This window comes from Sus scrofa, chromosome 12 (genome assembly GCF_054392235.1).
Source record: "Sus scrofa isolate SSC_HxYL_T2T_F1_AM1 chromosome 12, Sscrofa_HxYL_maternal_Yorkshire_Landrace_v2.0, whole genome shotgun sequence".
Lineage (NCBI taxonomy): Eukaryota > Metazoa > Chordata > Mammalia > Artiodactyla > Suidae > Sus > Sus scrofa.
Genome location: NC_139394.1, coordinates 47202223 through 47227032, shown reverse-complemented (window position 1 = coordinate 47227032; position 24810 = coordinate 47202223). Strand labels below are relative to the sequence as shown.

At 45.9% G+C, this 24810-nt stretch overlaps 3 protein-coding genes across 26 annotated transcripts in view; 2 read left to right on the top strand and 1 right to left on the bottom strand.

Moving 5' to 3' along the window:
- Positions 1-1369, top strand: part of ATAD5 (ATPase family AAA domain containing 5) — a 46142-nt gene extending 44773 nt beyond the window's left edge. For 5 of the 7 annotated variants that reach the window (XM_084985189.1, XM_084985188.1, XM_084985185.1 and 2 more), the window contains 2 exons: positions 283-441; positions 550-1369. In XM_084985189.1, the coding sequence (XP_084841315.1) occupies positions 283-441; positions 550-628 (238 nt within the window). In that variant the 3' untranslated portion in view covers positions 629-1369. The remainder of the gene's footprint in view (positions 1-282; positions 442-549) is intronic. The other 2 variants (XM_084985187.1, XM_084985184.1) reach the window with 1 other exon arrangement.
- Positions 213-10674, bottom strand: TEFM (transcription elongation factor, mitochondrial). Of its 3 annotated transcripts, none has more exons than XR_014821422.1 (5): positions 10591-10674; positions 8298-8758; positions 5651-5800; positions 2883-3617; positions 213-1565 (listed from the first exon to the last, which is right to left on the bottom strand). XR_014821422.1 is itself a non-coding variant. In XM_005669064.4 (5 exons), exons 1-4 carry the CDS (start codon positions 10619-10621, stop codon positions 3180-3182), a joined length of 1080 nt encoding a protein of 359 aa, XP_005669121.2. In that variant the 5' UTR covers positions 10622-10674; the 3' UTR covers positions 213-412; positions 3171-3179. The 3 variants fall into 3 exon arrangements, 2 of the variants coding, with proteins under 2 accessions (XP_005669121.2, XP_084841355.1); XM_005669064.4 differs by having other exon boundaries at positions 213-412; positions 3171-3617; XM_084985229.1 differs by lacking the exon at positions 213-1565 and adding an exon at positions 2241-2527 and having other exon boundaries at positions 3171-3617.
- A 47-nt stretch (positions 10675-10721) lies between these two features.
- ADAP2 (ArfGAP with dual PH domains 2) overlaps positions 10722-24810 on the top strand; it is a 46980-nt gene continuing 32891 nt past the window's right edge. For 5 of the 16 annotated variants that reach the window (XR_014820194.1, XM_084982594.1, XM_084982591.1 and 2 more), the window contains exons 1-2: positions 10722-11445; positions 11658-11742. The gene's annotated coding sequence lies outside the window, so the exon portion shown is untranslated. Of the gene's footprint in view, positions 11446-11621; positions 11743-24810 lie in introns of all 16 variants that reach the window. The other 11 variants (XR_014820196.1, XM_084982593.1, XM_084982590.1 and 8 more) reach the window with 3 other exon arrangements.

The following is a 24810-nucleotide window of genomic DNA, read 5'->3' as shown; positions in this document are numbered from 1 at the left end:
TAATGAGAAATTGGGGCAGGGGTGGGGAGTGTTGGTTAGATTTGGGATACTCGGATAACAGGGAAAGGGGTTTGGATTTGCTGTGCAGACAGCAGGTAGCCATTAGTCTTTTCAGTATGGAAGTGATGTGTTGAAAATGATACAGGAAGTTAATCTGAATTACAGTTAGTCTAGTCTAGCCCAGAAGCAGGGAGAAAGAGACCAGAAGCTGGTTGTGTTTGGGATTGTTGCATTTTTATTGGGCATTAAAAATAAAAAGTAATGATTATTTTTAAATTACAGCAGTGCTTGGAAGAGGATGGCAGTCATCAAAAGTGTATTTTCTAGCCGATCTCTCCTGAACTTGGGTAATAGACAAGCTGGTATAACCGAATATTTGCCAACTCTTCGAAACATCTGTAGGACTGAGAAGCTAAAAGAACAAGGGAAAAGCAAAAGAAGGTAAAGGTTCTGTAAAAAGAACATTTTAATAGCTACTTCAAGATTGCCAGATACTCTCATCTGATATGGATGATTAATATTAAATTTATTTCCTTGTAATTTTGACAGATTCCTGCACTACCTTGAAGGAATTCATCTTAACATTTCAAAAGAGACTATGAACACTTTGGCAGCTGGCTTCCCTTAATATTCTGCACTAACCATGCCTTGTACAGATTCCTATGTGTGGCCCTTAGGATACATTTTTATATTGAGTTTCATGGGAGAGTTTATTTCTCTTAATGTACATTTTAAAAAGACTGTATATTTTTTATTGGTATGTAAATATTTAAAATGGAAAAAATCGTGTGACACATTGTATTTATGATAATTGTGGTAGTTACTTCTTTTCTGAACTTTTTGTATTATTGGATTTAGCTTTGTTGGACTCTTTATATGTATGTGAGCTGTTTCTAGAAGATAGAGTTCACTAAATATTTCTAAAGATGTTTCAAGGCTAAACTTAGCCATAATTTTTCCCTTTCCTGTTACCCTTCATCCAGCTCTTTGAAATAAGTTGACACAACACAAAATACAAAATAGCAAATATAATCCATAAGAAAACTTCCTAGAAAAGAAATTATTCATCATTTTTCAAAAAGTAAGAGCTTCCTGACAAATTTATTTTTAGTATACTCATCCAGCATATTTTACCATGTGAATCACTGAACACTGACAAGGTGAAATCAAGATTATGAATTGTAGTTTCCATAAATCTTTTTTAGCAGCCATACAGATGTGATAACTTGTATATTTTGACAACTCCAATCATTTGTCTTGTACATTTTCCTTGTATTTTTATATCACTGATGTTTTATTTCATAAAGATATTAATGATGTTAATATAAGTATTTTGGACAAAACTGCTTTTCATTAAAACTGTAACAAAGAAGGATTCTACGATGGGATTTCTACATGAGAGCCCTTTCCACTTAAAGGTATATTTTTGGTGAAAGTATACTTTTTAATTATAGGATTAAAAAATACATTTCAGAGTTCCTGTTGTGGCTTAGTGGGTTAAGAATCCGACTAGTATCCATGAGGATGCAGGTTCGATCCCTTGCCTTGCTTGGTGAGTTAAGGATCTGGCATTGCTGTGGCATAGGTTGCAGATGCTGCTCAAATCCCTTGTGGCTGTGGTGTAGGCTGGCAGCTGCAGCTCCGATTAGACTGTTAGCCTGGGAACTTCCATATGCCATACCTGCAGCCCTACAAAAGACCACAAAAACATATTTCACTTAAAATCATTTTTGCAAAAAGGTAATCAGATGTATGTATCTGAAAAGTTCCTATTTCAAGTGTTTATAGTCTATATTAGCTTACTATTCAGTTGTATTATCTGGTGAATTATATTTTCACCTTAAGAGGTAAGTATCCTAATGTACAACTGAAAAATGTAGATGCGTGTGTGTTTACAATATTTAAATGGGAGTTCCAAATGTAATCATCTAGGAAAATATGGATATTGTAGGCTTGAACATAGGCTATATCTTCTAGATTCTGTCCCTATACAGAAGAGAGAACAAGATCTAAGGCTTTTGTTTTTTAAGTTATGTGGATTTATTTATTTATTTTACTGAATGCAAGAGTTCACAAGCTATGGAACTTTTACCTGTTGATTTGGTCTTATTAATTGAGGAACCAAAGTAAAATAACCCCCTGGAATTGTATTCAAATGGTCAAAAATCAAGAAATAATGGGAATAGGAGTTCCTGTCATGGTGTATCTTTTTTCAAAAGATAGTTTTGTTTGTTTTTTACCTTTTAAAGCCGCACCCTCGGCATATGGAGGTTCCCAGGCTAAGGGTCGAATCAGCGCTATAGCTGCCAGCCTGCACCACAACCATAGTGACACCAGATCCGAGCTGAATCTTCGACTCACAGCAACACCGGATCCTTAACCCTCTGAGCAAGGCCAGGGATCAAACCTGTGTCCTCGTGAATACCAGTCAGATTAGTTTCCGCTGAGCCACAACTTGAACTTGGAAAACTGCCTTTTGGAGGCAGTGCATCAAACCACATTATACTCAGAGATGATGATTCCACAACTGTGTTAAAACAGTAATACTTAGTTTTATTCCCATAATGAGCACCATCCAGAAAATCCATTATTCCCTGTTTTAACAACATGATTATAATGCAGTTCTTCTAGTATAGATGGCATTTGCTTTTCAAGGAAGGTAACTGTTTGTTTCGGAGATTTAGGGGGCATCTTTTTTTTTTTTCTTTTTTGCCTTTTCTAGGGCTGCTCCTGTGGCATATGGAGGGTCCCAGGCTAGGGGTCTAATCGGAGCTGTAGCCGCCAGCCTATGCCACAGCCACAGCAACATGGGATCCGAGCCACGTCTGCGACCTACACCACAGCTCACGGCAACGCCGGATCCTTAACCCACTGAGCAAGGCCAGGGATCAAACCCACAACCTCATGGTTCCTAATTGAATTCGTTAACCACTGTGCCACAACGGGAACTCCGCATCTTATTTTTTAACACTTAAACCTAAAAGGCACAGAATCTCATTGATTGATTTAGCCTTGGTTTATTATTATGTAAACCATTCAAAAGCCGAAAGTCTGACTTTCAACACTAAATACACAAACTTAAGTTTTCTTCTCCATTCACATGGATGTTCAAACAGTTGGCTTTACAACTGCGGAGCTAATAAATATATTTGAAAATGTAACATACAAACCTCAGAATTTTAAGATTCAGTTTTAAAAACTGCTAATTCATAGAAGGCTATCGCTTGTAGTAATGAATCATACAACTCTTCTACTCTCTTTTGCTCAGTAGATGAAAAGAGCTGTCTGTAGCGGACGATCTTGTCCGGTGGGAAGAACACCCGAGGCTCTTCTTTCAGCACCGACTCTGAGAGGAGCTGCTTCACTACCTCTTTCCCACTAGTCCGTGTATCACCAATCATCAGTTCAAAGTGCTTCCCCACTGCATTTCGATTCATGCTCAGCACCTGGTGATGGCCATCCTGGGCAAACGTTTTATTCAGTAAGGCAAACAGCATGGCTTCCATGATATGAAAATGTAACAGGATAGGAAACAGAGATGAGTTCTGAAATGACGGTCCTGTTTTTTCCAGAACATAGAGGTCAGCTTTAGGCATCTTTGAAATGACAGAAGAAATCTTTGAGGAGGAAAAAAATGAGCAGAAATAATTCATTAAGTTTTATTGTTTGAGCCCTCCTCTACCTCAGTTTTTTTTTTTTTTTTTTTTTTTTTTTTTGCTTTTTAGGGCCACACCCACGGCATGCGGAAGTTCCCAGGCTAGGGGTCAAATTGGAACTACAGCTGCCAGCCTACACCACAGCCACAGCAATGCAGGACCCTTAACCCACTGAGTAAGGCTGGGATCAGACACACATCCTCCTGGATACTAGTTGGATTTGTTTCCGCTGCACCACAATGGGAACTCCTCTCTGTTCCACTTCTGTTTTTAAAGTATAATTATATAACTTAAGTTATATTGCTGTGGACAAGTAATTGAAAAAGCATTTTATGGAGGAGTCAGGACAGCCAAGTTCTGGTCATGGTTTTAACAGGAACAAGCTAAGCTAAAAGAAGTCAGTGTTTACCTCCTAATTACCAGATTCTTCTCTGTACAATGAGCTTCATAATTTCTAAAATCTTCATTGGCTTTAAAACTAGACAAAACTGTTTTATTTACCTTTTAGAAAATTCTAGCATCGGAGTTCTCGTCGTGGCTCAGTGGTTAACAAATCCAACTCGGAACCATGAGGTTGCTGGTTCGATCCCTGGCCTTGCTCAGTGGGTTAAGGATCTGGTGTTGCCATGAGCTGTGGTGTAGGTCACAGATGCAGCTCAGATACTGTGTGGCTGTGGCTGTGGCCGTGGCCGGCAGCTGTAGCTCCGATTAGACCCCTAGCCTGGGAAGCTCCATATGCCGCGCGCGGGTGCAGCCCTAAGAAGCAAAATAAATAAATAAAATTAAAAAAAAAAAGAAAATTCTAGGATGGAGCATAGGGTTGGAATAACTAGCCTAGAATCAATCTCCTCTGCAACTGACTAATCACAACACAGATGCTTGATGTAACCAGTTTTCATAGGTAGAATCATAATCAGGATTATCATTACTGCCCATCTCACAAGGTTTTGAAGACTCAAATGAGGCAGTTTGAAGAATAAGTTTTATAAATACAGTGATAAAAATTCTTAACATTTAGGAGTTCCCGTCGTGGTGCAGTGGTTAACGAATCCGACTAGGAACCATGAGGTTGCGGGTTCGATCCCTGCCCTTGTTCAGTGAGTTAACGATCCGGTGTTGCCGTGAGCTGTGGTGTAGGTTGCAGACGTGACTCGGATCCCGCGTTGCTGTGGCTCTGGCGTAGGCTGGTGGCTATAGCTCCGCTTTGACCCCTAGCCTGGGAACCTCCATATGCCGTGAGAGCGGCCCAAGAAGAAATGGCTAAAAAAAGACAAAAAAAAAAAAAAAAAAAAACACTTAACATTTAGATGCAAACTATAGCCTTCGGAATGGATAAGCAATGAGATCCTGCTGTATAGCACTGGGAACTATATCTAGTCACTTATCATGGAGCATGATCATATGTATGTGTGACTAGGTCACCTATATAGTAGAAAGTTGACAGAACACTATAAATCAGCTATAATGGAGATAAATAAATAAATATGAAATTCTAAAAAAAACCATTTAGAACAATATGCTTGACAACTGATTTTCTCAGTATCTGCCTTTGATTGATTGACTGATTTTGCTCTTTAGGGCCACACCCGCGGCATATGGAGGTTCCCAGGCTAAAGGTCTAATCAGAGCTAGAGCTACTGGCCACAGCCACAGCTACACCAGATCCGAGCTGCATCTGCAATCTACACCACAGCTCATGGCAATGCCAGATTCTTAACCAATCGACCGAGTGAGGCCCAGGATCAAACCTGCAACCCCACGGTTCTTAACTGGATTGTTTCTGCTGCGCCACAGGGGAACTCCTATGAGGCATTTCTTGAAATAAATGATTCAATTTTAAAAAATCATGAAGTGATGGGAAACATAACAGGAACTGGTGAGTAATAAATACTGAAAGAAAATCCTTCCTTACTATTGCGTTACATTCCTTTTAGACCTAGAAGATGACCCAGGAGCTCTAGCAGGGTAGGAATTTGGAGGTGCAATGGCCTTACCTCTTCTAAATAAACAGATGATAGGTACGTTCCTTTCACCAATCGGCAACATTCACTTTGCTGCCAGTCCAGCACTGCCAGTTTACGATCCAGGTGAGCCCATGCAATTCTTCGAGTACCAGAAACAATGGATACGATACTCTTAACTGCCTAAAACAAAAAAGGGCTGGTTTAGTTACAAGTGTGAACTTTTTGTTGTTTTTTGACCACTGCAGCTTACGGAGTTCCCAGGCCAGGGGGTAGATCCAAGCCCCAGTGGAAGCCTGAGCCACAGCTGAGGCAAAGCCAGTTCCTCTGACACCAGGCTGGGGGTCAAACCCCCATCCCAGTGCTCCCAAGACGCTGCTGATCCCGGTGCACCATAGTGGGAGCTCCTGGTTCTTTTCCTTAGCTCAATGATTCTCAAGTTTTAGTGTGCCTAAGAATTGCTGAACCAGACTGCACGCAGTACTTCATGGGCAAGATTTTTTCCAAGGACTTTACTGCACAGATTTCTACATACGAACTGACTTTAGAACCTAGCCCTCTAAATAAGATACAACTCCAAAATAACCTGATTACAGTTTTAGCCATATATTTGAGTGAAAATCCAAACTCTGAAAAAATGGTTCATACATGCTCCAGACATATTTATATGTGTGACTGATTCATTTTCTGTACACTTGAAACTAATGCAACGCTGCAGGAGTTCCTGTCATGGCTCAGCAGTAATGAACCCGACTAGTATTCATGAGGATGTGGGTTTGATCCCTGACCCTTCTCAGTGGGTTAAGGATCAGCCGTTGCTGTAAGCTGTGGTGAAGGTCAAGGATAAGGCTTGGATCTGGCGTTGCTGTGGCTGTGGTGTAGTCTGGCAGCTACAGCTCCGATTCAACCCCTAGCCTGGGAACCTCCACATGCTGCAAGTGCTGCCCTAAAAAGCAAATAAAATAAAATAAAATAAAAAAATAGGGAGTTCCCGTCGTGGCGCAGTGGTTAACGAATCCGACTAGGAACCATGAGGTTGCGGGTTCGGTCCCTGCCCTTGCTCAGTGGGTTAATGATCCGGCGTTGCCGTGAGCTGTGGAGTAGGTTGCAGACGCGGCTCGGATCCCGTGTTGCTGTGGCTCTGGTGTAGGCCAGTGGCTACAGCTCCGATTAGACCCCTAGCCTGGGAACCTCCATATGCCGTGGGAGCGGCCCAAAGAAATAGCAAAAAGACAAAAAAAATAAATAAATAAAATAAATAAAATAAAAAAATAAAAACTATGTTCCAGATCAACAACAGCAGGAGTCTATGAGTAAACTTAACAAAATCTGCAAGTCCTCTGAAAATATATATAATATCCTCTGTATATGTATTATTTATTTTTTCTGAAAAGAGGGTCTATTGCTTTTATCAGATTTTCAAAAAGTTTCTGTAATCCCCCCAAAACGGAAAATTACTGGTCAAAAAAAAGGTAATTATTATGGGATAAGAGAACATCAAGTAATGTTTCATAGGACCTAAGTTCCATTTCTCCAAGGTTTAATGTTTGAAATGCCAAGTAGTTTTATTTTTATTTTTATTTTTTGTCTTTTTGCCATTTCTTGGGCTGCTCCTGCGGCATATGGAGGTTCCCAGGCTAAGGGTCCAATCGGCGCTGTAGCCGCCAGCCTACGCCAGAGCCACAGCAATGCGGGATCTGAGCCGCGTCTGCGACCTACACCATAGCTCACGGCAACGCTGGATCATTCACCCACTGAGCAAGGGCAGGGACCAAACCCGCAACCTCATGGTTCCTAGTCGGATTCGTTAACCACTGCGCCACAACGGGAACTCCATGCCAAGTAATTTTAATATTTACTTTTTAAGATAAACTGAAAAAGGCTTGCTTTTAGAATGCTTTTTAAAAGAGCGATGGGGAGACAGAAAATAACTTTAAATCCTGATAAAGACTGCTATAATGTTCTAGTTGTTCCTCGGCTGCAACTCATCTTTTTTTTTTTTTTTGTCTTTTTGCCATTTCTTGGGCCGTTCCCGCAGCATATGAAGGTTCCCAGGCTAGGGGTCCAATCGGAGCTGTAGCCACCAGCCTACACCACAGCTCACGGCAATGCCAGATCCTTAACCCACTGAGCAAGGCCAGGGATCAAACCTGCAACCTCATGGTTCCTAGTCGGATTCGTTAACCACTGCGCCACGATGGAACTCCTACAACTCATCTTTGAATCTTCATTTCTCACTACTCCCAACATAGCCCTCAGACCAGGCAGATATCTCCTCCACATTCCTCTTCAACAAGTCCTGCACAGACCTATTTCTCTACATTAACTGTTCTTTCTTTCTAGAATGCCTTCCTCTTCCTGCTAGCCTACTTCTCTCTCCGTGGTCGAGGATGAGTTCTTCTAGTAAATGTTCCCCCGAAGTCACAACCCACAATTCTCTCCTCTAAATTGCTCATTTGCTACCTGTGCATCTCATTCTTTGAGAATAACCATATAACAAATTACCTGTTTACATGTGTTATCACTGGGCCCACCAACTAAACTATAGTCTGCCTGAAGAACCGTGTCTTAGTGCCCAGAATCGTGTTTTGCAAAGCAGGTTCTCAAATATTAAGGCCCAGAATCGTGTTTTGCAAAGCAGGTTCTCAAATATTAAGGCAGTATAAGAAAAAGGGTATACCTGAAGTCTCTCTCTTCCTATTTCTGGTTTGATGAGCTTTCTCAAGAGCCGGTTTTCCTGTGACTTTTTCTTCCCTCCAGTCTGTGGATTAAGAATGGAGTTACAAACTTGAACGGTGGTTTTATACTGGAACAAGGGCACATGCATTAAACTCTCCAAGTTCTGAAATGGCCCAAACTTTTCTCTGTGCTCTACAATATTGATGGATTTTCTTCCACGAAGCAATCTGAAAGCTTCAAGTTCTTTATTAGATGCTGTGTTCAACACGTGCAAGATGGAAGCCTGCTGTTCTGAAGAGAAGAGTTTGTCAAGTGCCTTTTCAGATTCCTTTGTATTTTCATCAAAAAAATCGACATAGGGAATAATTTTCTTTGGTGCAGTGGATTTTTTCCGACAGCAAGAATTATGTAGGGCCTGGAAAAAGAATGACCCTAATGGAACTGGACAACATCTCCACCTCCCTAAAAGGAAAATTGAGCAAAATGTAAGTTGAGACATCTTACTTACTTTTAAGTAAGTTGTAGCCTAACCAGAGCCTTTGCAAAGCGACACTGACTTTCCCATAATTTAAAAACTAATGGAGAGAATTCCCATTATGTCTTGTCATGGCTCAGTGGTAATGAACTCGACTAGTATCCATGAGGACATAGGTTCCATCCCTGGCCCCTCTCAGTGGGTTAAGGATCTGGCATTGCTGTGGCTGTGGTGTAGGCTGGCAGCTACAGCTGATTTGACTCCTCGTCTGGGAACTACCATATGCCATGGGAACAGCCCTAAAAAGAAAAAAGGAAAAAGTACTAGTGGAAAATCTCTTGTGGCACGCAGCTGGTTAAGGATCCTGGGTTGTCACTGCTGTGGCATGGGTTGGACACCCGGTCAGAGAACTTCCACATGCCCATAGTGCAGCCAAAAAAAAAAAAAAGGGGGAACTATTAGATCTTATTCAAAAGAAATATATTCTATTTTTGTGGATAACACCTAAGTTTTACTACCTAGAAATCTTACTTTATGTCCACATGAAGAATGTATTTATTTATGGGTTTTATTTGTTTTTTTGGGTTTTGTCTTTTTAGGGCCGCACCCATGGCATACGGTGATTCCCAGGCTAGGGATTGAATCGGAGCTACAGCTGCCCACCTAAGCCACAACCACAGCAACACAAGATCCAAGCCACCTCTGCAACCTACACCACAGTTCACGGCAATGCCAGATCCTTAATCCACCAAGGCAGGCCAGGGATGGAACCCACAATCTCATCGTTCCTAGTCAGATTCTTTTCCACTGCACCACGACAGGAACTCCTCATGTAGGTATTTTTAAGTGCTTTCATTTTTGGCCACCTTGCGGCATATTCCTGGCCAGGGACAGATCTAAGCCATATTTTCGGCAACTGCCGGATCCTTAACTCACCGTGCAGGCCTGGGGATTAAACCCGCCTCCCAGGGTTCCCAAGAGGCCACCACTCATGGCCATCCCTGTGCGCCACAGCGGGAGCTCAAAGAAGCATGTTTTTAAAACAATGACTTGGGAAGTTCCCCTCCTGGCTCAACCAAACGAATAGGCTAGTATCCATGAGGATGCGGGTTGAATCGCTGGCCCGGCTCAATGAGTTAAGGATCCAGCTTTGCCTTGAGCTGTGGTGTAGGTCGCAGACAAGGCTGGGATCCCATGTGACTGTGGTCGGCAGCTGTAGCTCCGATTGGACCCCTAGCCTGGGAACTTCCATATGACGTGGGTGCCGCCCTAAAAAGCAAAATAAAATAAAACAATGACTTCAACTGTTTAACATTTTTTGAAATTTTAACCTTCAAGAAATCTTTTTAACAATATTTATCTTCACTAGTTTCTCATCCAGTGGAACCAAATGAAACTGAATTTCATAGGTTTATAAGAAATATTTTAGCTGTTAAATTTACAGACGGTTTTTATTTTCTTCTGTAACACGTTTTAACATTTCTACTATGTCTCTATTTCCACAAAGAAAAACCTTATAAGAAGCAACTTTGTAAAACTAACGTAAAGTTTTACATTATGGCCACAGAAAAATAAGGCAGCCAGAAGAAAACAAGCAGCCTTTAGAATCTGACCCCTCTGCCCTTGGCCCAGTCCGAGGAGTCCCTCGAGGACCCCCTACCCCACAATCGCTCCGAGGATCGGCGAAAAGAACAGCCCTGTCAACACAGCAGGAACTCCAACAGTGAGTCCTGGACACATAATCTGAGGAGGGCAAAAAGCTTCAAGACCAGAGGCTAAGGGCAGACGGGAAATTCACCCAGTATTCCAAGCACCCTACCTCCCGCCAAGAGGAGACTAGGGACGTTCATCTTCCACGTTACAGCAGTAGGTTCCCACGCTCGCGTCTTCCGCCACTGACTTCCGGTTACTGCGTGCTTCGCCCAAAAGGGCCCGGCCTTTCAGCGGAAAGGTTCCGGCAGGAGCGACGTTCCGCCCGGGCCGAGGTACTTCCGGGTGGGCTGTGGGTTGCAGCTCCGCTGCGCCTCCTGGCAGACGCTGTCAGGGCCTGTGCCGGGATCCCAGACCCTGGGTGCGCCGTAGGCACCATTCCACTGAGTCCGGGAAACAGTCTCGCCCCCACCTGCCCCTAAGGGCAGCTGTGCCGAATCTCTGGGAAGAGAACGGGGAGGCGGGGTAGCCCGTGTTTGGCTAAAACGCTACGTGGGGGAGACTCCCTAGAGAGTACATCTAGGCATATAGATTGATGAGCTTCTAGTGGGGTCCTGCCTGGGGCGGGAGGAAGAGAGTCTGGCGGGGGAGTGTAGGAAGGAGCATACGTAACCATATCACCCAAATGGAAAAACTGGGACAGATACCAGTTTCAGAAGCTCAAGGAAACTGCCGTGAAGACAGGCCGTCAGAGAAGTATCCTATTTGGAAGGGATGGAAGGAGATGAGGCCAGCACTAAATTTGGTTGGGCCCCAAATGCAGAATGGAGTAGCTGAATAGTTCCACCACGTAACTGGAAGTCAGAGGACTTTGTAGAGTCTGACTTGAGATGTGTTTCTCAAAAATTGGCCTTACCACGTCAAAGTGTGAGGCTGGATTAAGATGAAGAGCCTGGAGGCAAACAGCCTGGCAGCAAAGAGACGAATCTGGAAGCTGTCGTATCTGCTCAAGGGACAGGCAACTGTAAGGAATTAAACCTGGGAAGTTCTATGATCAGGCTGCACAAGATGGCTGTTCTCTTTCTTGTTGGCCAGGGGTGGGGTAGGGGTGGGATGCACCCAGAAGTTTGTGGGCCAGGGATCGACCTGAGTCATAGCAGCAGCTCCAGCCGCTGCATCCTTAACCTGCTGCTCTACAAGGGAACGCCAAGATGGCTATTCTCTTACTGTCTGTAGGTGTGCTGCTCTACCAGTCTCTGCTTGCCGACACCCTGCTCAAGTGGCCGACCTTCCTCCTAATCATAGAGCCTAATCAGTAAAAGTAAGTGCCTGCATGCTTTTCCCCTTCCTCAGCTAGTGATTGTTTTAATCTATAGATAAGGGCAGTGAGGGGCAAGGCGAGCTCCTCTGCTGGTTTCTCTGGTAACCTCTGAGCCACCTGAAGTTATTTTCTTTTGTAAGTGGTAACTTGTCCCTGCCACACACCCAGTGAAGACTGCTGCCATGTCCTGCCCTCCTTGGTGGGGTGCTGTTCCAGAACCTTATGCTTCAGATGTGTAAGACACCTTGTCCATTAAACCCACTGATGTCTCTGTTGCCGACCCTGGGCTCTTTCGTGAAAGGTGGAGTGATTTTAGCTAATTTTGTGAAAAACAGGGAAGCCAGGAGGGAGGTGGATTTTGGAGGGAAAGGTAGTGGGTTTGCCTTTTTATGAGGCAGCAGTGTCTTTGAGGACACTAAATATTTCTAAACTCCAGGGCTTATTCTGCTTAATCAGGTGTTAATGAGTTGAAGGTTATCCCTCAAAAAAGATAGTTAAAGTCTTACTCTCAGTACAACAGAATGTGACCTATTTGGAAAGAGGGTCATTGCAAACTGAGTTAAAATTAAGATGAGGTTACACGAAGTTCATTTTGTGGCTTAGCAGGTTAAGAACCAGGCTAATATCCATGAGAATGTGGGTTCCATCCCTGACCTCACTCAGTGGGTTAAGGATCCAGCGTTGCGCTGAGCTGTGGTGTAGGTTGCAGATGCAGCTTGGATCCCATGTTGCTGTGGCTGTGCCGTAGGCCGGAGGCTACAGCTCCGATTCGACCCCTAGCCTGGGAACCTCCATATGCTGCAGACATGGCCCTCAAAAGCAAATAAATAAAGAAAGAAATAAAATTACACTACGGTGGGTGGAGGGCAGCTAACTCAGTATGACTGGTGTCCTTATAAGAAGACAACCCTGTGAATGCATGTGAAAATGGAGGCCGAGAATGGAATAATGCGTCTCAAGTCAAGGCCCAGGATCACCAGCAGGTCACACACACCGCAACCTGGGAGACAGCCATGGAACAGATTTCCCTGCAGAATGAACCAAGCCTGCTTGCACCTTGATTTCAGGCTTCTAGCCTCCTCACTGTGAGAGTGATACTGGAATCCAGGTTCTCGTTCACGGCCGTCGAAGAATGAGCTCCGCGAACACACATGCAGCAAGCAAGCAAATCTTTATTAAAGGAAAGCAAATAGCTCCCAGGGCTGCAGGAGGGGGGAGAAGAGCCCCCTTTCTCTACTGTCCTATAAGGGTTCTTATTCCTTAAAGATGGGGGCGGGGTACCAACATGGGATCCAGAAAGATGTGGTTTTCTCCCATTGGCCTTGTTTAATTACTTCTATCAGTCCTTATCAGTAGGGTCTTAGGGGTGGAAATGTCCTGTAAGTCTCATAGTTTCTTTGCCCTTTTCTTCCCATAGACTGGGTCTCAGGGGATTAGGGATTAAAGTCCATCTGGGCGTAGGTACACTCCCTGTAGTCAACAGGGCCTGTGGAGTTGTTACTCCCTGGAGCTCTTACACCACAAATGTTAATCAATGGCCAGATCAAAGAATGCATCGGAGCCCACGCTCCTACACTGACTACCTGAGTTACTTATTATTCTTCCTCAAGAGGATAAACTTCTATGTTTTCAGCCACCCAATTTGTGGTGCTTTGTAACAGCAGCCCTCGAAAAACCCTGGTGATCGATGCTTTCAGAGACGACGTGGTTCACGGGTAATGTGCAGCAAATAAATGACTTGCTACCCGCACAGCCTTAAGACAGTTTCTCATCCTCTCTCAACCTCAGCTTCCTCCCTTGTGAAATGGAGATAATGGTACCGGCTTCACACTGCTTAAGAAATCCCGCTTAGAGGATTTCTCCATAGAAACTGGATGCAGAGAACTAGGCATGTTACTTCCCCTGTTACCTCTTTGGAGCTAATTATTACTGACCTTGAGGGTAAACGCCCTCATTCCTCACAGCAGTCACTCAGAATTACTTTGACAGGAGTCTGGAAGTCGGAAGAGGCAACCGCTAGGCACGACTTACTGTCAATCACAGCGTCAGTGGGTTCAAAATGAAAGTCGTCGCCTTCCCCAGAAACCGGCTCCTCACTTCCCTGTTCTGTGGCCCAGATGCAGACGCCCCCGGCTCCTCCCACTCCAATGTCTAGCCCATTATCTAGTTTCTGTGTTTTGACCATGACCCAGGACACATTGATGTGCGTGTGAAACAAAACCTTTCTTTAAAATTACTTGTATTTTGGAGTTCCCATCGTGGCTCAGTGGTTAATGAATCCGACTAGGAACCATGAGGTTGCGGGTTCAATCCCTGGCCTTGCTAAGTGGGTTAACGATCTGGCGTGGCTGTGAGCTGTGGTGTAGGCTGCAGATGCGGCTCAGATCCTGCGTTGCTGTGGCTCTGGTGTAGACTGGTGGCTACAGCTCCGATTCGACCCCTAGCCTGGGAGCCTCCAATATGCCGCAGGATGGCCCTAGAAATGGCAAAAAGACAAAAAATAAATAAGTAAAAATAAAACCTTTATTTCAAGTTTTTTTGAGGGGGCTACATACAGAGTTTCCTAGCCGCAGCTGAGATGCTGCCAATCCCATTGTGCCCCAGTGGGAACTCATATTTCAAGGTTTTTAAAAAGTTGATCTGCTTTTAAACCTGCAGGACATTGGCAGAGATGTCTAGTGGATGGTTAGATGTGAAAGGGAGAGGACTGTGCCATGCCATAAACAGATGGCTCTTTATCCCGTGAGAAGGCATGGGCTGGGCCAAGGGGAGGGGCAGCGAGAAGAAAGCTCAAGAGTCCTGGAGAGGACCCTGGGAGCACCAGCATTGGGGATGAGGAGAGGATTCAGATTCCCCATAAGATGGAGAAGCAATGTTCAGAGATTTAAAAGGAAACAGGACGAAGTCAAGTTAAAAAAAAGGCAAAGGGGAGTTCCCATCGTGGCTCAGCAATAACGAACCCAACTAGTATCCAGGTGGATGCAGGTTCAATCCCTGGCCTCACTCAGTGGGTTAAGGATCTGGTGTGGCTGTGAGCAGTGGCCTAGGTCGCAGATGCAGCTCGGATGCAGTGTTGCTGTGGCTGTGGCGTAGGCTGGCGGCTATAGCTCCGATTCAACCCCTAGCCTGGGAACTTCCATATGCCTTGAGTGCATCTCTAAAAATACAAGAAAGGAAGGAAGGAAAGAAAGAAAAGACAAAGGAGATATAATTTTGAGAAGGGAAATCGTCTTTTTTAAAAAACAAGGTTAGGAATTCCTGCTGTGGCGCAACAGGATCAGTGGCATCTCTCAAGTGCAGGGACTCAGGTTTGATTCTCAGCTAGCACAGTGGGTTAAGGATCCAGCATTGCTGAATCTGTGGCATAGGTTGCAACTGCGTTTCAGATGCCATCCCTGGCACAGGGGCTCTGTATGTCACAGGATGGCAAAAAGGTGGGGGGTGTTAATTGAACCACTAAATTGATACTAATCTCATGATTCACTCCGTGTGGTATCTTGCAGTTTAAAACACATGAAATTCTTGGAGTCCCTGTGTGGCTCAGCGAACACGACTAGTATCCATGAGGATTCAGGTTCAATCCCTCCCCTCCCACAGTGGGTTAAGGATCTGGCAGTGCTATGAGCTGTGATGTAGGTGGAAGACGCAGCTTGGATCCAGCGTTGCCGTGGCTGTGGTGCAGGCCAGCAGCTGTAGCTCTGATTGACCCCTAACCCGGAAACCTCCACATGCTGCAGGTTTGGCCTTAAAAAGCAAAACAAAAATAAAACAAAACAAACCACATGAAGTTCTGGACTTCTCTTGTGACCCAGCAGTTCAAGTATCCAGTGTTGTCACTACAGTGGCTTGGGTCACTGCTGTGACACAGGTTCCATCCCTGGCCCGGGAACTTCTACATCCCGTGGGCACAAAAAACCCCTTCAAAACCAACAACAACAAAAAAACCCAAACCCAAAAAAAAGACATGAAATTCTATCAGCCTTACCTGCAAAATGTCTTTTTTTCCCCTCTTCCTTGCTATGGCCACTCAGGCTATCAGAGCCTCTTTGTCTCCACCTGGGCTCTTGCAATCACTTAATTTCCCCCCCCCATCTAATTTCCCAGCTTTCTGTCAGCCTAATCGCCTCCCTGTCCTTCAGACACCCCCTCCCCATCCTGGCTCCCTTGCTGACTAAGCCTCCATCTCCCACCCTGTGGAGGGACCCCACCCTCCTCTCCCAGCTCTTCCTCTCTGCTCACCGCCAGGCACTTTAGTGGCACTGACACCCACATGCTGCCTCTTCTCCTTCCTGATAGATGCTGGTTGGGCAGCTGGCGGTGTCCAGGGAAGGTGAACCAGCTCTGCTGATCCCATTTCCCTGTGCTAGCAATTAAGATAACAGTGGGGCTGCTTCCGCTTGAGGCCTCAGAGGGGAAGATTTTAAACCCTGATAAAGGGTGGGAGTGTCTGCGGGAGGGGAGGGAAGCAGCCACCTCCCCTTTCTTGTGACTCTGATGGTGGGAGGATGAGCTCAGAGGAAAGGCCGTCTCTCCACGGACCAGCAAGAAGTACAGACCCTGACAAAATTGTTTAGCTGCCAGACCAACTCTGAACCCACCTGCCTGCAGACTTGGGTTCAGGGAGGGAATAACTGACATTGTTTAAGCCATTCCTAGAACAGTATTCTGTTATTGGGAGCTCATAAACTTCCTGGTACTCTCACCTCTGCCTGTGGGTCCCTGTCCCTAGGATGCTCGCTCCCCAAATTCTGCTCATCTGTTTAAGGGCCAACGAGGGTGCCGGGAGCCTCCCCATCTCTGGAGCCAGACTTATGACTTCTCTCTCCCTCACAGTACTTACAGACCTGTTTTTTTTTTTTTTTTTTTTTTTTTTTGTCTTATTGCTATTTCTTGGGCTGCTCCCGTGGCATATGGAGATTTCCCAGGCTAGGGGTCTAATCGGAGCTGTAGCCACCAGCCTACGCCAGAGCAACAGCAACGCAGGATCCGAGCCGCATCTGTGACCTACACCACAGCTCACGGCAACGCCGGATCGTTAACCCACTGAGCAAGGACAGGGACCGAACCCGCAACCGCATGGTTCCTAGTCAGATTCGTTAACCACTGCGCCATGACGGGAACTCCTGACCGTGTGTTTTGGTCTCATTTTTCCCCCCATTTTTTAAAGCTGTACTGAAGTCAAGTTGATTTACAAGGTCGTGATCATTTCTGCTGCACAACGTGACGCAGGTATCCATGGACACACATCCATTCGCTCTCAGATTCTTTGCCCACATAGATTATTGAAGAACATCGGGTAGAGGAGTTCCCTTCATGGCTCAGCGGTTAACAAGCTCATCTAGGATGCATGAGGCTGCAGGTTCCAGCCCTAGCCTTGCTCAGTGGGTTTACTATCTGGCGTTGTCATGACCTGTGGTGTAGGTCGCAGATGCAGCTCCATTTCGACCCCTAGCCTGGGACTCTCCTTGTGCCATGGGTGTGGTCCTGAAATGCAAAAAAACCAAAAAAATGTATCGGGTAGAATTTTGTGCTATCCAGCAGGTCCCTGTTGGCCAATCACTGCACATACCTGAGTGCGCATGTGCCAATCCCAAACCCCGAGTCCATCCCTCCCCACCACCTGTCCCTTGTCTCCTTATTTGCTTCTGTGTTTTTCTAAGGTGATCTGGAAGCTCCCAACTAGAAGACATCAACAATCCATTCGTAGTGGCTCAACATCCCTCCCGGAGACAGGGGGACTTAATGATTAGGCTCAAACTCGGAATCAGCCAGTCCTATTTTTTAACCCGGGAAACCAGCAGTGTGAACTAGGGCAAGTGACGTCACCTCTCTGAGCCTCCTCGGATCCCTCAGGAGTGTGTGATTCCAGCCATAATTATATCCCTTCTAATGCCCAGCATGTTGCCTGGCACATATGGGGATTCATTGACTTTAAAAAGTTAATGAAGAGTTCTCATCGTGGCTCAGTGGTTAACCAACCCAGCTTGCATCCATGAGGACTCAGGTTTGATCCCTGGCCTTGCTCAGTGGGTTAAGGATCTGGCGTTGCTGTGAGCTGTGGTGTAGGTCGAAGACCCGGCTCGGATCCCACCTTGCTGTGGCTGTGGCTTAGGCTGGCGGCTACAACTGCAATTTGACCCCTACCCTGGGAAACTCCATGTTTAGCCCAGCAGCTGCATCTCTCATTGGACTCCTAGCCTGGGAACTTCCATGTGCCTCAGGTGCAGCCCTAGAAAGCAAAATAAATAAATAAAAAGAATGAAATAATGCCATTTGTAGCAACATTGAAGGACCTAGAGATTATCATATTCTAGGTATGATAATAAGCCAGAGAAAGACAAATATCATCTGATATCACCCACATGTGGAATCTCTTTTTTCTTTTCTTTTTTTTTTTTTTTTTTTTTTTTTTGTCTTTTTGCCATTTCTAGGGCTGCTTCTGTGGCATATGGAGGTTCCCAGCTAGGGGTCTAATCGGAGCTGTAGCTGCTGGCCTACGCCACAGCCACAGCAACTCAGGATCCAAGCCGAGTCTGCAACCTACACCACAGCTCACGGCAATGCCAGATCCTTAACCCACTGAGCAAGGCCAGGGATTGAACCTGCATCCTCACAGTTCCTAGTCAGATTCGTTAACCACTGAGCTATGACGGGAACTCCAACTTGTGGAATCTTAAAAAAGGAGGGGGGGGATACAAATGAACTTACGAAACAGAACAGGAGTTCCCGTTGTGGCTCAGTGGTTAATGAATCCTGCTAGGAACCATGAGGTTGCGGGTTCCATCCTTGGCCTTGCTCAGTGGGTTAAGGATCCGGCGTTGCTGTGAGCTGTGGTGTAGGTTGAAGACTCAGCTCACATCCCACATTGCTGTGGCTGTGGCGTAGGCCAGCAGCTACACCTCCAATTCAACCCCTAGCCTGGGAACCTCCACATGCCATGGGTGTGGCCCAAAAAAGCAAAGATAAAAAGAAAAAACAGAATAGACCCACAGACATAGAAAACTCATGAAGGAATTCCCTTGTGGCACAGTGGGTTGAGGATCCAGTCTGTTGTCCCTGCAGGGGCTCGGGTTGCTGCTGTGGTGCAGGTTCGATCCCTGGCTCAGGAACTTGTGCATGCCAAGGGAGCAGCCAAAAAAGAAAAAAAGAAGTAAACTGAGATATGTATATATAATATGTTTCAGTGTTGGAGCAGGAGTCCATGTATTCTGATTATAGGTTTCAGTTTGTAATATTTTAATCATTTGCCTAATTTAATTGTGTGTAATATTGGAAAAAAAAGTTACATAAAAAAAAAAAATCCAGGGAGTTTCAGTTGTATCCCAGTGGAAACGAATCCAACTAATATCCATGAGAGTGTGGGTTCAATTCCTGGCCTTGATCAGTAGGTTAAGGATCTGGCATTGCCATGAGCTGTGGTGTAGGTTGTAGATGTGGCTAGGATCTGGCCTTCATGTGGCTGTGGGTTAGGCCAGTGGCTATAGCCCTGATTGGACCCATAGCCTGGGAACCTCCATATGATGAGGGTGTGGCCCTGAGAAGACAAAAAAAAAGTACAATTTAGTGACATTTAGAACATTTAAAAAGTTGTGCAACCATCAGCACTATCTGGTTCCAGAACATTTCCAACACCCTAAAAAATAAAAATAAAAAAATAAAAAACCTTGGAGTTCCTGTCGTGGTGCAGTGGTTAACAAATCCGACTAGGAACCATGAGGTTGCGGGTTCGGTCCCTGCCCTTGCTCAGTAGGTTAAGGATCCGGCGTTGCCGTGAGCCGTGGTGTAGGTTGCAGACGCAGCTCGGATCCCTCGTTGCTGTGGCTCTGGCGTAGGCCGGTGGCTACAGCTCCAATTCGACCCCTAGCCTGGGAACCTCCATATGCGGAGGGAAGCAGCTCAAGAAATGGCAAAAAGACAAAATAAAAAAAAAACCTTATATCCTTTTTAACAGTCACTCTTAGTACTCCCTCCCCCAGCCCCTGGCAACCACGAGTCTGCTTCCTGTCTGTACGGATTCGCCTGTCTTGCACATTTCACATAAAAGAATCAACCACCATTTTTCAGGCTCAGCACTTGCGACATGCCAAGGGTACAATGATGAAGATGACAATCTGCTCTTAAGGGATAACTTCCTCATGGGATTAAACAGCAAGAAATCATAGTTTTTTGGTTTTGTTTTTTTTTTTTTTTTTTTGTCCTTTTAGGGCCACACCTGGGGCACATGGAGCTTCCCAGGCTAGGGGTCAAATTGGAGTTGTAGCCGCCAGCCTACACCACAGCCACAGCCACAGCAATGCCAGATCCGAGGAGCATCTGTGACCTACACCACAGCTCATGGCAATGCTGGATCCTTAACCCACTGATCGAGGCCAGGGATTGAACATGTGTCCTCATGGATACTAGCTAAGATTTGTTTCTGCTGAGCCACAAGAAGAAGGCCAAGAAGTCATAGTTTATCAAATAGTGATGTGACGATTACTGTAATAAAAATGTGAACACTGAGAGAAAACTGATGCGGGAGAGAAGGGGTGCTGCAAGAAGTAAGGTGGAATTTGAGCATGGAGGCAGGAGCTTCGTGGACAATGAGGGCCAGAGTAAGACATGGAGAGTGTGAGCAAGGCACATCAGCAGACTTAGACAAAGCACATCCCAAGCATGTTACCACCCCAGGGCCTTTGCACTTGGTGTTAACCCCTGAGCCACGATGGGAACTCCTCAGATCTTTATTTTTTAACTTTCAAATCTTTGCTTCAATGTCACCTCCTCAGAGAGGGCATCCTTGACTTCCTTATCAAAATAGCATCTTCCAGGAGTTCCTATCGTGGCTTCTTGGAAACGAATCCAACTAGGAACCAATGAGGTTGCAGGTTGGATCCCTGGCCTTGCCCAATGGGTTAAGGAGCCAGTGTTGCTGTGAACTGTGGTGTAGGTCGCAGATGTGGCCCAGATGTGGTTTGCCCTGTTACGTTGCTGTGGCTGTGGCATAGGCTGGCAGCTGTAGCTCTGATTTGACCCCTAGCCTGGGAACTTCCATATGCCGTGGGTGCAGCCCTGAAAAAGACAAAAGACAATAAATAAATAAATAGCATCTTCCATTCCTCTCAATCCCCTTACTCTGGTTATTTTCCTTGATAGCATTTTCTGTGTCCTCCACTTGATGGGAAGCTGCCCCAAGGCAGAACCCTTTGCTTTGTTTATAGCTATATCCTCAGTACCCATAACGGAACCTGGCATGCAGTCTGTGCCCCATCAATATTTAATGAATACATGAGCAAATGCTTTGGCAGTGTGGCAGTGGGGAATCCCTCCGGGCTTTGAGTTGCTTCCTGGTGAAGACAAAGTGATATTGAATAGACAAATAAATGGGTTAAATCCATCAGCTGCTTCTGCACGACTCTTTGGCTTGCCCTGTTACATATGCCTGCCTGTCATTTCTTTCCTTCAGAAAGGAAAATGATTTTGTCATCTCAATTTCTCTCACTTTATTGCTTATTATTTTTTAGCCATACTCATTTCTTCATTTATTTCACAAGTATTTCTTGAATCCCTGTTCTGTGGCAGGCAGGTGCCAAGGATGCAACAGAGGACACACTGACCTGACTCTGTCTTTGTTGTTGTTGTTTGCTTGTTTGTTTTTTAGAATTTCTGACCTGACGCTGTTTTCACAAAGCTTCGATAAGTGAGTGAGACCAGTGAGCAACTACAGTTAGAATGTGCTCCTTGAAAATGTAGTGTTGGAGTTCCCGCTGTGGTGCAGTAGGCTAAGAATCTGACTGCAGTAGCTTAGATTGCTCTGGAGTCCCAGTTTTGAGCCCCAGCTGGGTGCAGTGGGTTAAAGGATCTGGTGTTGCCACAGCTGCAGGCTCGGTCACAGCTGTGGCTCAGATTCAGTCCCTAGCCTGGGAACTTCCATATGCCACAAGTGCAGTCCTAAAACAAAACAAAGCAAAACAAAGTGAAGTTCCTGTGGTGGCTCAGCAGTAATGAACCCAACAAAGTATCCATGAGGAAGCAGGTTCAATCTCTGGCCCTGCTCAGTGGTATAAGGACCCAGAGTTTCTGTGAGCTGTGGTGTGGGTCGCAGACATGGCTTGGATCTGGCGTTGCAGTGGCTGTGGTGTAGGCTAGCAGCTGCAGCTCCAATTTGACCCCTAGCCTAGGAACTTCCATATGCTGCCAGTGCGACCCTAAAAATCAAAAAAAGAAAAAAAAAAAAAAGTCTGTAAACTCTGTACCAGAGTTCCTTCTGTGGCGCAACAGGATCTGTGGTGTCTCGGTGCTGCAGGTTTGATCCCTAGCCTGGCACAGTGGGTTCAAGGATCTGGGGTTGCCACAGGTAGCAACTGCTGCTTGATCCAATCCCTGGCCTGGGAATTTCATATGCTGTGGAGTAGCAAAAAAAAAAAAAAAAAAAAAAGTCTGTACCTCAGGGTTGTACTGAAGCCTAAGTAAAATAATGCCTGTAAGTGGTCTGACAGTACAGAAATCAGCGAATAAATGGTGGCCATAATTTAGGTGGTATTTTCTTTCTTCTTTCTTGTATTTTTCAAGTTTCCTATCACTATCATTTTGAAAAATCTGTAACTAATAAGCATAAGTCTTTAACATTTCCAAGGGGCTGTGGTCTCTTTTGAGGGGAACTTGAGTCCGTTTCCGGGCTGGGGTTGTGGTTGCAGGCTTTCTTCCAGCCACGCTGCGGTTGGGTTCAGCTGGACAGACAGTGATCCTGGGAGCAGGGCTGATGTTTGCGCTCTGCGGGACTCTGCAAGCTTTATTTACAGAAGACACTCTATCCAGCAGCTGCTGTACTCACTGAGCCCAGGAGGGAGGCGGCTTGCCCCTGATCCCAGTACTTTGGCGCCTGTTGGTCACGACAGCCTTTGGCACAGAGTTTTCTTTAGGAGCAGCTTCTGGTTCCCCAGCCCAGAGCGGAGCCCGACTTTGATCATGTCTAGTTCCCACGGGGAGCAATGCTGTCTCTTCTAGTGGTGGAAAGGTTTGGAAATCCCGGTGACAATTGCACAACACTGTGACTGTAATGAATGCCGTTGATTTGGACTCTTTATAAAATGATTTCAATGGCCAATTTTATGGATATTTTGCCACATTTTTTTTCCTTTTTTTGGCCACTCTGCAGCATGTGGGGTTCCCAGGCCAGGGGTCAGTCAGCCCTGGCCAGGGTTCAGACCCAAGCTGCAGGTGCATGCACTTGCTGCAATGCCTGGTCAGTCACCCACTGTGCCAGGCAGGAGGTGGAACCTGCATCCCAGCACTACACAGGCAGCAGTAGATCCCCTTGTGCCGCAGCGGCAACTCCTGCCACCATTTTTTCGAAAGTGAAAACAAACAAACAAACAAATCCAAGGAGGCTAAAGGGAGACCAGGCATGCCCTGCGGGGTTTCCTGAAATAACATGGGACTGGCAGACCTTGCAGTTGACCCCTGGTCCCACCCTTGCTTGGCTGTACGACCTTGGGTACCTAAACCTCTCATCCTGAATGAGGATAACATGCCGCCCTCAGGGGACTGTCACGGAGCTTAAATGTGATCCAATGGTGCGGACACTCCCTGCAAACCACTCGATACTTGTTCGTCAGCACCATCCTGCTCTCCCTCCCCTCTCCGCAAAGAAAGAAGGCAAGACCTCCATCAGCAACAAAATATAACAGTACTTTTTTCTTCTTGCCTTGAGGCTTACAATTCTGTTAAATGGAAACCTCCGGCAGTTAGGACGGGAAGAGAGGAAATGAAAGGACCCTCTCAGTCTCTGGCTTCTTGCTGTGAAGGAGATGCTGTTTATTCTCTTGGGTTGGCTTTTGTGGGACCTCCAGGGAGGGGATGCTGAGACTCAAGATGGCAAAGGAGAGCCGCTTGGTGGGACAAAGGCGCCCAAGAACCATCCCAGCATCACAGGGCTCCTGGCATGGGCAGCGGAGAAACAATGTCCCTGGCCCGTCCCTTCTTCTCCGCTCTAGGCCCCCTCGCCTTGCCTTCATACCTTAGGTTGCCTTTCCCATCTTTCTCCTGGGAGATTTATTTCTGTCCCTTTTTTTCATCTGAAGCAGCGGAAATGAATCATCTTTCGGTCTGTTTTGGTAAACAGCCCCACGGCCTCTGACCCCTCTCTGGGCTCTCTCACTGGTTCTTCTGAAGATGTTCCTAGGCTAGGCCTCACCTCCCACAGTCAAGACCCTCCTGGCTGATTATTCTTGGTAATGTCCCCCTCCCCTGGGACCTGGAGGCTTGACCCCCTCCACCCAGGGGAAGATGGGAGGTGACACACAGCATTCCAAGGGATGATCCCATGAGCTGACCAGAGGCGCAGGAGAAGCAAGGGAGCCAGTGTGTTTTGAGGGCTTTGTGTGACATGTACTGGCTCATCTTAATGACCTGATTAGGTGATCGCTCCACCTTCATTCTACAGAAGAGTCCAAGGCTCGGGGAAGTGAAGGAACTTGCCCAAGGCCACACAGCTGGGAAGTACGGAGCCAAGTTTCAAAGTCTGGATCCCTGGACTTACGCTATCATACCATGCTGCCAGATGTGTTCACATGTGTGTATGCCTGTGTGTTGAACTGGAGATGCTGGCAGGTCAGTTAGAAGATCGGCAGCCCATCAGGATGGAAACTCAAGATCCGTGTGCATTAAGCCTTAGGCAAATGACAGATGGGTGCTTGCCTGCAGAGGGTCTGGCAAGTGTGCACAGTGCGTGTCTTACCAGGAGCCTGTGGGTCACTGACGATGATGTCAAAGAGGGACAGGGATGGGGACCAGGATGGGGATTCATGAAATGCCCAGATTCAAGACCACCTAAGCCCTGCCCCCACCTCCTACTGATGGAATTTCACAGATAAAAGTGCCCAGTGGTGTCCCTGTTGGTGAAACCATTCTTCCTGGGGAACACAGTCATGCACTTATTTATTGGACTTCTAAAAATGTGCAGGTGCTGTTTCTAGGAGCTTTGTGAGATACGGAAATAAAGCTTCTGACATCAAACTAGTGTGTGTGTGTGTGTGTGTGTGTGTGTGTGTTGGGGGGTGGGGGAGGGATTAACATAAATATATAAGT